The 17302-nt window shown below is 44.6% G+C and overlaps 1 protein-coding gene across 1 annotated transcript in view; it reads left to right on the forward strand.

The window, feature by feature from the left end:
• Positions 1 to 17302, forward strand: part of SCN11A (sodium voltage-gated channel alpha subunit 11) — a 77701-nt gene that overhangs the window by 48930 nt on the left and 11469 nt on the right. Inside the window, exons 18-23 of the mRNA XM_039237174.1 lie at positions 927 to 1081; positions 3928 to 4101; positions 9068 to 9169; positions 9636 to 9905; positions 10573 to 10626; positions 13280 to 13421. Coding sequence (XP_039093105.1) covers positions 927 to 1081; positions 3928 to 4101; positions 9068 to 9169; positions 9636 to 9905; positions 10573 to 10626; positions 13280 to 13421 — 897 coding nt within the window. The remainder of the gene's footprint in view (positions 1 to 926; positions 1082 to 3927; positions 4102 to 9067; positions 9170 to 9635; positions 9906 to 10572; positions 10627 to 13279; positions 13422 to 17302) is intronic.

The raw sequence follows: 17302 nt of genomic DNA on the forward strand, positions 1-17302 counted from the left end.
GTGTGCAGGTCGTCACCAGTGGGAGCTGGAGAAGAGAGGTTGGTTTCTGGAAGAAGGGAGGAGTGGCCTAAAAGAAGAAATTGTCCTTTAGGGAGATTAACCTGTCGGTGTTCTAACCGACGGAGGACAGCAGGGGCAGACTGAGGAGACCTCGCAGTAGCTTAGGGAGACGATGAGGAAGGGAGTGGGATGTTGTGACCACTGTGAAGTCAGCACTGCAGGACTCGGGTGGAGGAGACAGGGGACAGGGGTGCTTGGGTTCTTGCTGAAGACTGGTGTGCACTGACATCAGATGCTCAGCTGTGCGCCACCTTGACAGTTGCTCAGATCCTCCCACGTGTGGTTTGGGGGGTTCACAGAGCCTGTGCCCCTCCTGACCTCAGTCCCCTCAGTCCTTAGGACACCGCTTACTGTTGCCAAAAGAAATTGCAGCCTAACAAAGAGCCACGATGCCCCAGTGGCTCACAAGGGTAAGGCTGCATCTACACGATTCCACTGATCCAGCCCGGGTATCCCGCTGATTTTGGCCGGCTTTATTCCTATGAGTGGTAATGACCGGGAGCCGGCCAGTCTAGCCTGGGCTCGCCCGGGCCGCCTGGCTCTGTACCACGTGTCCCTCCTCCTTCTCCCGGAACAGGGGGCTGCCCCAGATACTCCTTTCTTACGGAGATGGTGCTGGAGAGCAGGTGGAAACACGCACGGCCCATGAAGGCCGGAGCACAGAGCTGGCCTGTGTGTGTGACTTCCGCTCTGCTCTACTGGCCACGTCAAGTCACATGGCCACGCCCAGACTCAAGGGCGTCACCTCTTCAGTGGGAAGAAATGCAAAGGCAAGGGACACACGTAAAGGCAGGGAGGAAGAGTTAGGATCACAATTACAGTTCAAGGCAGGCACTAATGATATTGCTACTGCTTATTCCTTGCAGGCCTGGGTCACTGCTGCCCATGCTGTGCCGTCGACAAGAGAAAGTCCCCCTGGATCATTTGGTGGAACCTGCGGAAAACCTGCTACCAAATAGTGAAACACAGTTGGTTTGAAAGCTTTGTTATCTTTGTGATTCTGCTGAGCAGTGGGGCACTGGTAAATTATCACAGTCTTGTGGGGACATTGGGGATCAAGGCAGCTGGGCTACATGCTGACACGGGGCCGTGAATGTGGGGAGACAAGGCAGACGTGGGATCTCTGCTGCTGGGTCCCCTCAAGGGCAAGATTTTGCACAACTTCTAGAGTCATGCTCCAACTGGGAAGTCCCCAAGCCAAAGGTAGTTTACCCGTGGGGAAGCATGACTCAAATCGTCCGTCCCTGGCCTGTCCCTCATTCTTGGAGAATTTCTAGACATTTCCACTGTCTCCTACATATTGCTTCCTATGGACAGCAATGTTTTGACCTCTCTTTTCCTGAAGACCATAGTGCTGCTTTCCAGAAGGTAAAACATTAGAAGGAAAAGGCCAAATGGATCAGATTAGGGTATAATAAGTTGTCTTGGTATTTTCCACCATTCATGTTCCCTTGGGAAGAGAGACAAAGAGATAATGCTTTAGGTACATGGCAAATCCTTCTAGATGTGACACCTTCGAGGTGTCAGGTGTGTCCGGGTGAGGTTTGGAAAGAACTCCAAGTCCATTGGCCTCCATAACATAGTCATAAAGCCCCTTCCTGCTCTCTCTCCCCTCACCTTTTGGTCCGTCTTGCCCTTTCTTTGCCTCCCCCACTTGGGCGGTAGTATCTTCTTCCTTATAACCTGCATGTTTCTCTCTCTTCCCTTCTTCCCTTTCTATCTTGTGTTTTCCCTTAAAATGGACATAATATAGAACTAAACTCTCTTACTATTTTTTATGTGAGTGAGCGGAACCTTCGGTTCCCCCTTATTGATTTAGGGTCACAGAACATCAGGTCACCAGCAGTAGGAAGTGTCTTCCTTCTTCACCACCGCCTTCATGGCCAGTGCTTTACATTTGTGTGATCTCTGCGTGAAAGGTGATGAGCACACGCTGGGGCCCACCAGAGCCTGTGGTCGGCACACGTCTCCATTTATCTACTTGCAGTATGAATCACGTCTCAAGAAAAAAAGTAAATTTTTCTAAACCACGCCAGAGAACTCTCTTAATTTTTATTGCTAACCCTCGGTCTAGGATTCCCTGTAGTCTCCTGGGCTTACATTTTCACTTGCGGTCACGGGTGGCTACCAAGCCCTGTGGTAGTCGGTGGGAAGCATGGCGTTGTCAGACGGCCGCGGGGACAGGGCACTATCCTTCTGGTTCTCATCTGCGTTCTGACAAGAGAAGTGTGGGTTGGACAGAGCGAGACGGAGCACACAACGTAGAGGGTTATAGGAGAGGGAGTCGGGCCCTGTTTCACTTAACATGTTCGTAGAGAATCGGAGACAAGAAACGTCTGTCACTTGCCACTCTATATGCTGTGTGGACCAGCAGTCTTAGTATCACTTGGAAACTTGTTCAACATGGAGTCTTGGGCCCACCCCAGACCCACCGAATTAGAGCCTAGATGCTTTGGGACTCATCAGAGTTTAGGAAGCTCCGAACTGGGCAGCGGGTTAATTACGGGAGCTTCCTGGGCAAGGAAATGTCTTCATTATAATGTGGGATCCTCCAAAACTCAGTGGCTAATATTAGCGTACTCTTCTACCGAGCAAACTCAGATCTGCTGAGCCAGCTTGCTGCTTAGCTTCCAAAACGACCGAGGAAATGACCTTCCAACACCATTCACATTTGTCTGTCTTTAAGAAGCAAACACACAGACTAGTCCCTGACTTCCAGGAGCGGAGTCTATCTAGTAGGAAGACAGATGGGGTCCAAGCAGTTACAGACAAGGGCCACAGTGCTAAACTCACAGAAGCAGTGGATGGCATGGGGTCATGTAGAATGGGCATCTAACTCATTCTTGGTGGAAGAAGGACAGTTTCCTATAGAAAATATCAGCCAAACTGAGACTACAAAAATGATGAGGAGACAGCAGGGGACAGGAAGAAGTGGAGAATCTTCTCGAGTCAAAGCCCACCTAGGAGTTGAAAGTCAAATTTTTATTCTTTTGCATTATTTTCCCTTAGGGCCCTGGGGGCTGTGGGATTACCTTACTACTCAACAGGAGGACCGATTTCTTTCTTGACTTCACTGTTTTCCCAGATGTCTTGACGGGTTCAGTACTAGGGCCCCTTATATTCTTTTTTTTTCGTTCTCAGTTTCTACCCTGGTTATATAGACCCTATAGAATCACATATACATTTTGGATGAGGGTGATGTTTGGATGTAGCATGAAAAAGAGTCTCTCCAGAAGCTAAGGCATCTGATTTTCCTGGTCACACTTAAAGAATGTTTCATATTCAAAGTGATTTACACTGGCCCAGAGCTTCCTCAGCTTTTGCATGTCTTGGTACCCACAAACATGAGCATATCCATCAGAAGCACAGGGGTAAGTGGCAGGGCTGTTTGTTGTAGATCATTGGCTTCAGGGTTGGCGGGATTTAGAGGGTGAGCTAAGGTGTTACAAGCAATGAGGAGCCACCGAATAGTAACTAGGAGGATGAAATAGATGGAATGTTTCACTGGATGGTTCCGGAAACATTGGCAAGATATTGTTGACAAGAATTGAAAGGATCAGGAAGACCAGGAAGTTGTGTGGCGATCTGTTAGGAAGATGTTTTCATATTTCAGGGGTCAGCGATGAGAGCCTAGGGAGCTATTGCAGCAATAGAGGTCTAGACATGGGATTTTCCTTCTTCTGCTTTTCCTTACTCAAGGAATTGATTCCACTGAGACATTCCATCCTTAATACCTTTGGAGCAAAACCTTGTTACCAAAAGAGATACTAGTTTATTCAAATAAGGAAGAAAAATTAAAAAGTAAAGTCAGCAAGTAGTTCTACGCAAATATTCAACCTGGCCTATGGCTATGCTTTATCATTTCAGGTATTTGAAGATATTCACCTTGAGAAACGACCCAATATCCAAGCATTACTTAATTGTACTGACCATATTTTCACATACATTTTTATCCTGGAGATGGGTCTAAAATGGGTAGCCTTTGGATTTGGGAAGTATTTCACCAGTGTCTGGTGCTGGCTTGATTTCATCATTGTGATTGTAAGTTTACCATCTCTGTGTTCCATGCAGGCAAGGGTTGGGGGGACGGGTGGGGGGGTATCATAAGGGAGCTGCTTTTCCTGTGTGCCTCTCCAAGATATTTTTCTTCACAGCGCTCGTAAATAGTTGTCATCTATCCATCAGCTGTCCTGTCTGTTCTGGGTCACAGTCTTTACACTGCACTTCATATTCTCACCACCCCAGCCCTTTCCATGGTGGTCCTCATCCAATTCTGTCCATAAGCCCTGCTGTGTCTGATGTGTGCCTAGAATAATATTGAGTGTCCTGCACTCTCCTTCCAACTTTCCATTTTCTTTCAAGACTTCTCGAAGCAAGTCAGAAGCCAATAGACTAGGCTGGTCTCCACCTTGATTGTCAAGCAACATAAGAATATTCTTTCTTATTTAATCTGTAAAACAGTGTTCTGGGTTAAGCAGAGTTATACATCACCTACCAAATTACAGACAAAGAGCCTCGAAGCTCAGATGGTCAGCAACTGGCTTCAGATGAAACTGGGATTCACACCTTGGGCTGTGCGATGCTAAAGCTAATAGTATATAGTATAATAGTACATACTAGTATATATACTAGTGTAATAATAGTATATCACATTTATCGAAGACTTTCTCTGTGCCGGGTACTCTGCCATATGCTTCATATGCACTCTTTCTTTTAGTTATCACAACCACTCAATATGGTAGGTAGTATTATTTTTCTCATAGACACAGGAAGAAACTAAGGCATAGAGAAGTTAAGAAACATGTCAAAGATTGGCTAGAAGTGGTGGAGGTGAAACTCAAAAGCCTCACTCAGTAATCCTCAGTTTAAAGCCCTTGACTTTAACATTGATATCCTTTCTACCATGAGCTAATTAGACTTTGTCCCTGCTATTTAAAGTAGACATGACGAATGCATAAACCATGTGGTCAGCTTGCCTATTGGAGAACCGTAATGCTGTTAATGTTGGTGGACACACCCAAGTATCCATCAATTCATGAATGGATAAAGAAGATGTGGTATATATACACAATGGAATGTTATACAAGAGGCATCAAGAAGAATGAAATCTTGCCATTTGCAACAATGTGGATAGAGCTAGAGTCTATCATGCTAAGTGAAATAAGGCAGACTGAGAAAGACAAAAACCATATGATCTAAGGACCTATGATCCCTAGACCATCTAGAGACCTATGGTCTACTGACCTAAACTTAGGAAACTGATCTTAAAGCTATCTTGCCTGTGGTTTTTCTGTGTAACTTTAGGCAAAGTGCTTCCTTCTTTTGACATAAATCTTCACATTAATAAAAGCAAGAGTATAGACTACAAAGTGCCCAAATCTGACGAGATACAAAATGGAAAACATAAATCTAATGATAACCATTTAAAATACCAAGACAATAGTTCAATACCACACTGTCAAAAAAGGGCACCAGGCCCAGATGGTTTTACAAGCAAGTTTTATCAAACTTCAGGGAGTAGTGCTGTATACTGAATGTTTGCATCCCCTAAAATTTGTGTGTTGAAACGTAATCCTCAATGTGTTCATATTTAGAGGTGGCACCTTTGGGAGTTGATTAGGTTATGAGGGCAGAGCCCTCATGAACGGAACTACTGCTGTTATAAAAGAGAACCCCACAGAGCTCCTCACCCCTTCTGTCATGTGAAGACACAGGGAGAAGAAAGCCGTGTGTGAGCCAGGAGGTGGTCTCTCGCCAGACAGTGATCCTGCTGGCACCTTGATCTCGGACTTCCCAGCGTCCAGACTGTGAGAAATAAATGTCCACTATCTATAAGCAACCGAGGCTATGATGTTCTGTTATAGCAGCCTGAACTAAGATAAGCAGGCTGTTATTCGAATTGTTACAAAGGATAAAACAAGAGAGGAAGCTTGCAAACTTTATTTCATGAGACAACATTAAAGTTGTCTTTAATTGTATTAAACTTAAACATTAAGTTTAATAACAAAATGAGTGGAACAAAAATGATTAGAACAAGGAAATAAATAATCTTAGGATTTATACTTTATAAATCCCAGACAAGGCACTTGATTAAGTGTGATCGACTATTATTATTATTAGCCTTGGCATCACACAGACCAAGGTGTGAATCCCAATTCCACCGGAAATAAGTTGTTAATCCTCTGAACTTCAGGTTTCCTTGTCTGTAACATGGTAGGTGATATAAAATGTACTTGATTCAGAAAATTATTGTGCAGATTAAGAAAAAGAATGTATGTGAACAATCCTTTTGTGCTGCTTGTTAATCAACATAGTATAAAATGATCTTTATAATTTTGAAGTAGAAAAATAGAGGGGCACCTGGGTGGTTCAGTCGGTTAAATGTCCAACTCTGGATTCAGCTCAGGTAATCATCTCACAGTTTATGAATTCAAGACCTGCATTGGACTCTGCATTGACGGCAAGAAGCCTGCTCGGGATCCTCTCTCCCTCTCTCTCTTTCCCTCTCCTGCTCATACACACACCCTCTCTCAAAATAAATAGTTAGACTTAAAAATATATATGTAAAGAAAAAACAAACACAACCCCCCAAAATAATTAAATTCAACTATACCAAATTGTGAATCTTCTGGATTTTTTTTATTCAATAGAATTGTAATTTTAAAGGCAGGCTAGAGCCTGGAGACAGAACGGAAAATTATTATCCATAGTATTAAAAACTCTCTGCAGATCAACAAGAGAAAGGGAACTCAATGTAAGAGTGGGAAAAGGACGTAAACAGGTAATTCACATAAGGAACTCAAGTTGCTCATAAAAATACGAAGAAGTACATACTAGCTCAATCACCAATTAGCTCCGAAGTACACGTTAAAATGAGAAACTCTGTTACTTATCAGACTGACAAAAATTTTTAAGTTGGATAATCTCTAATATTTACATATGAGAAAATGGAATCTTTAATCACCGCTAATGGTACAGTCATTTTAGGGAAAATTTTGCACTATTTTAAAAAATTTGTTCCTTTACTTATTTTGAGAGAGAGAGAGTGCAGGACAGAGGAGCAGAAGGAGAGAGAGAATCCCAAGCAGGCTCCATGCTCAGTGCCGAGCCTGATAACGGGGCTGGATGCTATAACCCTGGGATCGTGACCTGAGCTGAAATCAAAAGTCAGACACTTAATTGACTAAGCCACCCAGGTGCCCCAGGAAAATTTTGCACTATTAAGTAAAATTAGAAACGAGCCCAATTTGTAATTCACTCTCCAGAAATACTACTTCTAGTTATACATCTAAGGAAAGTTCTTGGGTATGTATGCAGGGAAAATGCATACATCTGTCCAATTTGTTGTTCATAATAGCAAAGAAATGGAAATGACTTAGATACTCACCAAGGGGGAATGGACCCGTTAAATATGAATATTTATATGCTGTAATATTTTACAATAGTTAAAAGGAATATACCACAAGGGAAAAAAACCTTTTTGTCGAAACAGTGCAGAGTGATAAATGCAAGTTAGATAGAAAAAAAAGATACACGCAGCTGAGGACGGTCGGGTGGGAAGGAACGTGGAGAGTTTTATGTCTCATCAGTGCCTCCCAAGCTCGGGGAACAGAGTCTGGGGATAGGGTTCCAGTCGAGAAGGTGTACACGGTCCCTCTGGGGGCCCTTCTGCCCCACCCACAACAACAGGTATTCGGTGAAGCCGGAAGAACTGCCAACTGTATCATCCTTTTCCCCCTCGCTAGGAACCCGGGAGAAGGAGGAATTGCGGAAAAGCTGCGGAAATAACTCTCCCACAGGCAACGCCCTCCCAAACAAAAAGCCTATTTTAAGAAACCTTGATAAATAAAAGCGTTTTGAATCGATAATTTTCTAAAAACTCAATTACCCACTCAAAAATTTTGTTATTCTGCCATATTAACTCACTGAATTTCTCTGAATTTGCCAGTATTTTACTACTATGATGCGATTCGCAGGATTATCGGGGAATGATTTTAGATACGAGTGAGCTCTAGAGTCAGCATAGCCAGTCATAGGACAATTCACTTCCTGTCCCGCTGAGCGGCCCCTCTTCCAAGTCGAGCCCCTGGAGGCTCTGCATAATCGATGAGAGTGACTGCCATCCGCAAACGGAGGTCTGCCACTTCAGCTCATTGTATTTGTTAAGTTTCAATTTAGTTTATTTGTAGAGCTTTCCAGTCCTTAGTCCGGCCCCGTTGGGAAGAAGTATGTTGGGAGGGAACACTGGATTCGATTCCCCAAGAAGGAGCTATTGGAGCGAGGGGAAATACTAGCAAACAATTGATTATTTCACTGTAACTTTTTATTTCCATATCATTTCAAGCTTACAGAAAAGTTGCAAGAAACAGTGCAAAGAACCCATCATACACTTTCCCCAGATTCACCAACTGGGGACAGTCCACCCGGTCTGCTGTGTCCTTTTCTCTCCATTTCTCATTCTAAACTGCTTGAGATTAAGTTGCGGGCACCACATCTCTTTACCCCTAAACATTCCCGTGTGTATTTCCTGAGAACAGCACAATTCTCAAAGTCAGGAGTTTGAACATGACTCGATAGTAAGATCCATACACATCTTCAAATTTGTCAGTTGTTTCAACAAGGTCCTTTATGTTAATTCTTTCTACCCACCTACTGCCACCACCCTCATCTACCCCCAGTCCAGGATCCAGTTCAGGACCCCAAGGGGAACGTCGCTGTCATGGCCTTTGGTTTCCTTTAACAATCACTCAGCTTAGGTTGCCTTTCATCAAACAAATCATGTAAATGCATCGTCCTCACCCGCGTGGGCTGTGGCTTTGGCAGACAGGGAGAAAAATACCCTCTTCACTTGCCTTCCGACTTCTAGAGGGCTGGCTGGCTTCTGTTTCTGGATAATCCTCCGAGGACACCCTGGGTCTGCCTCTCAGAATGAGGGCTGCCAGCCTCCACCACTGGCTTCCCTGGGAACCGGGTCGGGTACACTACCTATGGCTTCTCTTCCCACCAGGTCTCTGTGACCAGTCTCATTGACTTAAAGAGCCTGAAGTCCTTCAGGACTCTGCGAGCGCTGAGGCCCCTGCGCGCATTGTCCCAGTTTGAAGGAATGAAGGTACACTCTTCAGCAGGTGGGGGGAAGGTCAGATGTCGGGGGTGCGTGGAAAAGCCAATTGCTCTTGGGCTGGGCTTCCCTTAAATTGCCCAGCTTTTTCTGGGCTCCTTCCCACCGAGTGCACTGTTCAGAATTCGAGAGACGAAGAAGGATTTAAGATACAGCATCCATTCTGTGGTAGCTAAGATGGGTTCTGGCTTTCCTTCAGTTCTCGGGCAGGTGTCCCATAAGTCTGTGATGCTGTCGTCAGCGGACACTCCTCAAGTGGTCCTCAGTGACAACACAAAGAACCCGTTACATAGGGAGCTGAGAGCAGGGCTCGCCATAGGCTGCAGGGTTGGGAGTTTGAGGGCAGGGAGTAAAGACAGAGCCCTGAGATGTCCGTCCTGCCCATCGGGCCCATCCTGAGATCCAGGGCCGGACGAATCCCACACCTCTGCTATGTTTGTCTTCTGTTTTCTTTAAGGTGGTCGTCAACGCTCTCGTAGGCGCCATACCTGCCATTCTGAATGTTTTGCTTGTCTGCCTCATTTTCTGGCTCATATTTTGTATCCTGGGAGTATACTTCTTTTCTGGAAAATTTGGAAGATGCGTTAATAGAGCAGATGCAAACTCAGTTATAAATTACAGCATTGTTGCAAACCAAAGTCAATGTGAAGGTGGAAATTTCTCTTGGGTCACCCTGCCAGTCAACTTTGACAATGTGGGAATGGCTTACCTTGCCCTGTTGCAAGTGGTAAGTGCTGTTGGTATGCTTTTCACTCTGAGGAGAGAAACCTTAAAAGAAGCATAAATCATTTTGCAGCTTAATAAAAACACAGTGACTCCACTGAGATGGTAAAATCAAATCCCAGTTCCTCATGCGGAAGCCAACGCCCTCTGGAATTGTTCCCCACTGAACATTTCCAACTTTTTTTGTCTCCTGAGCCTTGACTCCAAGCAATGCCCTGTACATCTCACCGTGTCCTACATGGTGCCTTACTCTCCAGAGCCCCAGCCTAAGAGCAGTGGAGCCTCAGACGCTAAGCAGCACTTCTTGGTTAGAAGTCAGGCCCCCGGTCAACCCACAACTGCCGGGTCTTGGATAGATAGCGCCAACGTGAGGCATCAGGAAAGCCTAGCCGGGCTCTTCCCTGTAGTCTTTACATAGCTTCTCCAGAAATTTTTAAGGCAGCCATTTATTAAAAACAAACAAACAAACACCTTTTTATTTTGTACGAATGAAAAAGGAAAAGACCCCACAAGACACCCGTTTCTGAATTCCCTTCTACTGCTCTTTTGTCTGGACACTCGGTGCTGGAAGGGTGGGGCGTCATCTTGCACGCGTCTGCCCGCTGGCCTTGCTTGCTCTCTGTTGATAGCAAGTCTCTAACTGTGTTCATGTTTCTCTGCTTTTGTTACAGGCAACGTTTAAGGGCTGGATGGATATTATGTACGCGGCCGTGGATTCCAGAGGGGTGAGCTTCTGTTCCGCCATGTTATAGAGTGTGCGAGGGTCAAATCAGGGACGTCGTCACTACATAGACAGTCTAGAACTTCCCACACCCTGGTTCCACTGGCCAGCGTTCTTTGCTTTGTTTTCCTTGGGACAGACACTATGAAATAGGGATAAAAAAGGGCTTTATTCATCTTCCGATGGGTATTACATTCTATTTTGCTCCCAGTCCAGTCCTGTGTGTCCGTAGTGACCAAGGAGAGACCTCCCGTGGAGGAGATGGAGGCGGAGGCAACAGAACAGAATGCCTCCATTTTCTCACTTCCTTTCCACACGGGGATCCAGGCAGAAGCCAGATTTCACAGGGTCCTCGCCCGGGACCGTGGGGGGACCTTACAGATGGACTGCGTCTGCTAAGAGAGACTTCCCATGGCCCCAGTTGGGCCCTCCAGAGGCTAAGTGGACTTCTGGCGATTGCCAGCTGTTAAAGTCTAGTCAAGCGACAAGCAATCGTGGATTCCGAAGCTGGAAGGGCACTTAGCCGGCTGGTCCATTTCTATTTCCCAGTAGGGAAAATCGAGGAATGGAAGCGTAGTGTCGCCCAAAGCCACGGAGCGGGCAAATGGTTGAATCAAGAATGGGACCAGCATTGTTTCTTCCTGCCCTCACACACGTGATGTGTCGTTTGAGAGTCGGCAGCACTGGTGCCTGGCACAGGGCACACGGGGCTGGCAGCGGCAGTGCAGGTGGCACAGCAGAAATTATAACGGAGACAGTATTTTAAAATATTAATGTGCTTAATTTTTTGTCTTTTGAGTACTGACCTTCACCCTAGTTCACCTGAGGCATCCGTTGCCTTGAGGTGGAGATGGGGGGGTGGGGGTGGGGGGAGGAAATCTTACGCAGACGTCTGCAGGAAGACGTGTGTGGCTTACATGTGTCCCCTGAGTGTCCCCAGGGGGGGTGGCCCTGGGACATTGTAGCTGGTATGTGCTGGCTTCTAGCACGACGGGACCCTTGTGGGTGTCGTCACAGAGAATCTTGCCGCTCTCGGATCCTGGTGAAAACATGAGCCTTTCTCCCCCCTCAACTCCTCCCGGCCTTCAACACCGACTGGCTGCCGTTTCCTCTACTCGGCCCCTTGCCCAGCAGCCTCCTCCCATCACTTACCAAAAGCCCATCGGGCGGCCCCGTGGCTGTCAACTCCATTTCCAAGCCTCCCGGAAACGGGAAAGTTTGAGAGACTCTTCCAACCGCTTAAGGCATCCTGCCCGCCTTCCCAGCAGCAGCTTCCTTGTAGGAAAATACAGAAGTTGAACAAAAATATCCTTTTTGCCCCTTCATGTTCCCTTCAATTTACAGAATCCCAAGCCCCCTCTCCAAACCCAAAGAGAGGGAATCAGGATACACATCTCATGGCTCTGATATTCTCTGTCTCTCTGTTTCTTTTTCTGACAATCCCCTAGGTACAAGCGGGGCGAGCGTTTTCCCTTTACTTTTCCTATCTGGTAGCCTGCATTATAACCTTGTTTTAAGTGTCAGATGCTGCATGACGATTTTTTTCTTGCCGTTGTATTGTTATTGTATTAATGGCTGCCCTTAGTTCAAACAATGGACATCTCAAGCCAATTGCGACCAAGGCCAGGTACTCTGCAAGGCAAAAGACAAAAAAATATTTTCAAATATTACCCTAATTACATTAGTCTGTGTGGTGGGCGTTGAATAACAAACATCATAAAAACATTCAACAGGTGACAGAGCTATCAACACTCATAGCACTATCTTTGAACGTGATCTGGAGAAAGAAAAGAGGAAATCTTCCTGCTACCTGTTCCCAAAATGCATAAAGTGAAGAACTTGAACAAAAGGGATTTTTGGATGCTTTTGGTCATGTCTTGGGGGAAACTTAGTTGTAGTCTATTTTTGTGTCTTCTCTAGAGTTTGATTATTCATTCATTCACTCATCCATCCATCCATCCACCCACCCATCCATCCATCCATCCATCCATCCATCCATCCATCCATCTATCCGTCTGTCTGTCCATCTCTTCATCTGTCCATCCATCCATCCATCCATCCATCCGTCCATCTGTCCGTCTGTCCGTCCATCCATCCTTCCATCTATCCATCCATCCATCCAAGAGGTATTGAGGATCTACATGTCACAAAGTATGCAGGCACTGGGAGTTCAAGAGTGACAGGGCACAAGCACAGACTGAATACAACAGTGGGCTCTGTATGAAGGATGTAGTTGTCCATCAAGAGTTGATAGTCACCTCTGCCTGAAGGGACTGTGCCCCTTTTCCAGGGGCCTCATCTCCAGGCTGGCTCCTTCCAGTTATGTGTCCATGTAGATATTCTAGAGACCCTCTCAAAGGACACGTGCGATCGTGCCATTCCCCAATCTTACAACCCTTTCATGATTCTCCGTTGCTTTGGAGAAAAGGCCTGCGCCTCTTTTCACACGCCCTCCCTCTGACATGGTACCACCCAGGCTCCTCCAGGGAAACTGAAAGAGGGATCTCCCTGCACGAACCATGGCTTATTTGGACGAGGCTGAGTAGCTAATGCTACTGCTGAGAAACGCTTTGGTCTTCTAGAAAAGGCAGTTAAGATGGCTTATAATTTTCTCCAGTAATTGTTCTCTTTTTCTTGTTTTAAAAAATCCCTAACAGAAAGAACTACAGCCAGGGTTTGAGGAGAACCCAATAAACTACCTTTTCTTCGTGGCTTTTATCATCTTTGGTTCATTCTTCACTCTGAATCTCTTCATCGGTGTTATCATTGACAACTTCAACCAACAGCAGAAAAAGATAAGTATAGGGGTTGTTCTGATATTCTAGTTTTACCTCTTCCCCAAAGGGCTTGGAAGGAACATAATTCTGGTCTAGGTTGTTGTGTGCAAAGTATCATCTGCATGGGAACAAGGCCACCTGGAGATGATTCTTGCAGCTATGGCTGAAGAGAGACTGAGGACAGCTGGCTTTTATGAAATCACTGTTTTTACCCTCCATTCCACCCGCTCACACAGAGGACATTGTTGATCCCCAGCAGACAGACAAGCACCAGGATTAGTATTCGTGAGATTACAGCCATATTCAAGGAACCGTTCAAGTGTACCTTGTTTTATCCAAGATAAAAAGAAAAGCTCTCCTCTCCTAGCAAACCTGCGTCCTGCCCCCCTGTACCCCAAGTCTCAGCAGATTTACTGAACTTACTTGGAAACAAGATGGTTGGGAAAGAGGCAGGTTTTTCAGGGAGATTTTTTTCTTCATGCATTGCAATAAACAGATGTGTTTTTTCTGATTCTGTAATCTATAGGGGATTTGTAGTGAATGTGGAAAATAAAAGAAGATTTAAGAAATTTCATCACCACTAAAGTGGCCGCTAAATGATAACAAATTTAGATTAAGCCTCATCCCTCTGACACAGTCCCTTCCAGTTACTTTCTCACTAAATATGTATCCCTTGTACATGGCTGAGATGACACCACGTTTTTTATTCTGTTGCACCCCTCCTCCGCACTAGTAATAAGCCCATCTGATGAAATCATCCTTATTGTAAGAATTTTCAGGGCTAAATTGCATCTCATATTATAGATAGATAGTAATTTATCTTAATCCTTCCCTTCTTTTGTGGACATTTAGGCTATTTCTAAATTTCTTGCTCTTCTAAAACAATCATGAACATGCTTGAAATTCTCTCTGTATCTGTGATTATTTTCTCAGGATAGGTTTCTAGAATTTAAGGCATTAAACATGTATTGTCAAGCAACCTTTCAGAAATGCTGTGCTAGGTACCCCTTGTAAGAGGATTGCAAGATATAAAAATGCCTGTTTGCTCTGTTCTCATCATTCTTATTTTTATAATTTTTCCTTTCCAGCTCGATGGGAAAGGTGTTATCTCATTGTTTTATATTCATTTATTTAATCATTTGTGAGCTTATATACTTTTTCAGATTGATAGCTGTGTCTCCCTTTGCCTCTTTTTGAAATGAAAATTGTCATTTTTTCCCTTAGGTTTTTATATATTAAGTCCACTTTGTGACTGCTTCTTACATTTCTGTAATGACATTTTTTATTTATAGGCATTTACAGGTAACTAAATATTCACTTTTGGTTTCCTAATTGTTTTTATGGCCCTTTGAAATTTTTCTTGAATTCTTGTAATCTATCCAAAATGTATACTGACCCTGATTAGCCTTTTTACTTGTTAAAAAAATTTTTTAATATTTATTTATTTTTGAGAGAGAGAGAGAGAGAGAGACAGAGCATGAGCAGGGGAGGGGCAGAGAGAGAGGGAGACACAGAATCCAAAACAGGCTCCAGGCTCTGAGCTGTCAGCACAGAGCCCGATATGGGGCTCGAACCCACAAACCATGAGACCGCGACCTGAGCCAAAGTCAGTTGCTTAACTGACTGAGCCCCCCAGACGCCCTGCTTAGCCTTTCTAGTGTCTGCTCGGAGAGTCGCTCATTGTCCTTCTGTAACTATTGCTGCTACTGCCCGGAAGTGTGTGGTGTGCAGTCACCTTGGGAATAAGCAGCTTGATTGCAATGAGTACCTACAGTTTGGATGTCAGGCCTTGTGATTTTAGATGTAAGCTCACATTTGAAATCGCTGTTTTGATCAGGCCATGGCCTTTTGTTTTACTTTTTATTGTAGAAAATTTCCAACATGCCCAAGAGTATACTAAAAGGAACCTAAAAGACCCACCACCCAACATGTGTGTTGACTTAAGAACATCTTTATGGGGGCGCCTGGGGAGTCAGTCGGTTAGGTGTTCGACTTCAGCTCAGGTCATGATCTTAGTGTTCGTGAGTTCGAGCCCCGTGTCGGGCTCTGTACTGACAGCTTGGAGCCTGGAGCCTGCCTTGGATTCTGTGTCTCCCTCTCTCTCTGGCCCTCCCCTGTTCATGCTCTGTCTGTCTGTCTCTCTCACTCAGAAGTGAATAAAGCATTAAAAAAAAAAATCTTCACGGCACCTCTGCCCTTCCCCAATCTTTCCACCAGAGTTTTCAATAGAGCAGATGACAGCCCATCATTTCACCCACAGAGATTCCAAGACATATCTCTTTTTAAACATCACCACATTTCCATGATCACGCCTCAAACGTTTAACATGAAGTCTTTAAACTTGTCAAATACCCAGTCAATATTCAGATCTCTTTGAGCCTTTCATTTTCGTAAAATATTTATCTTCCATTCTTTGATCAATTGATATTACAGTTTGTTCCTTTTCAAATCAGGATTAAAATCAAGTCCTCCCGCTTAGCTTCCTTGCTACCTGGAGTGACAAGGTGTCCCAGGGCGAAGTCATACCACTCCTGTGCCAGATCGAGAATCAGCCACTTCTCCAAGGAGTTCTGTGTTTGGGGGTGTGGGGGGGGGCGGTGGTATCCCAAAATCACAACCTAGAATGCTCACTGTCATTGCTTCTAGGCTTTTTCCGTGGACAGAGCTATTCCAATTTAGGACTTCAAGAAAATGTAGATGGAAATGTGAATACTGGTCGTTCAAGTTGAGAACTGTCAACCTTTCACTTCATCTCTTCTCTAATAATAACGTGGATCTCTTCTTTTCCACGCCAAGAAAAACGATTCTCACGGGCACAGGAAATGATAGAACTAAAATTTTCCATAATTACTCATTTTTGTTTTATACCCCAACACACACACACAGGACGGTCTCAGAATAGCATCACTGATGCGTATGGTCATGATGCATATGCTTACTGAAGACACTTACATCTGCCAGGCATCCAGAAACAATCTGGTTAACTTCTAGGGCTGCATTTTTTTTTCCACAAAATTTTTTTTTTACTGTGGCACAATATACATAACATGAAATTTCCCACCTTGACCATTTTTCCCATGCAGTTTGGGGGTGGGAAATGCATTCCTCACCGTTGTGCAGCCATCACCGCCGTCCATCCCCACAACTCTTTTCATCTCGTAAACGGAAACTCTGTCCCTATTCAACCCTCACTCCTCCTTCCCCCCCCCGCAGCCCCTGGCTATCACCATTCCCCTTTCTTCTGCTCTGAGTACCTCATATAAGTGGAATCGGAATCGCACAGTATTTGTCAGCTTATGATTGGCTTACTTCACTTAGCATAGTGTCCTCAGGGGCCATCCATGTTGTCACATATTTCGGAATTTCCTTTTTAAGACTGAATAATATTCCACTGTGTGTATATGCCACATTCTGCTCATCCGTTCATCTGTCGATGGACAGGAAGCTACTCGGGTTGCTTCCACATTTTAGCTCTTGTGGATAGAGGTGCTGTGAACAAGGGTATGCAAATATCTCTTTGAAACCCTGCTTTCACTCCTTTTGAGTATACATCCAGGAATGGAACTGTTGGATCATAGGGTAATACTATTTTTTAACTTTGGGGGAGCCACCATACTGTTTTCCACAGAAGCTGTACCATTTTATGCTCCCACCTACAGTTTGAAAAGGTTCTAATTTCTCTTCACGCTCACCAGTGCTTGTTTTCTCTTTTCGTTTTTTGATGTAGCCATCCTAATGGGTGGGAGGTGGTGTCTCGTGTTGGTTTTTATTTCATTTCCCTAATGACTAGCGACGGTGAGCATTTTTTTCGTATGCTTATTGTCTATTTATGTATCTTTTTAGAGAAATATCTATTCGAGTCCTTTGCCAATTTTTGAGGATTGTTTTGTTTGTTTATTTATT

This window comes from Hyaena hyaena, unplaced genomic scaffold, assembly GCF_003009895.1.
Source record: "Hyaena hyaena isolate Hyena2069 unplaced genomic scaffold, ASM300989v1 scaffold_121, whole genome shotgun sequence".
Lineage (NCBI taxonomy): Eukaryota > Metazoa > Chordata > Mammalia > Carnivora > Hyaenidae > Hyaena > Hyaena hyaena.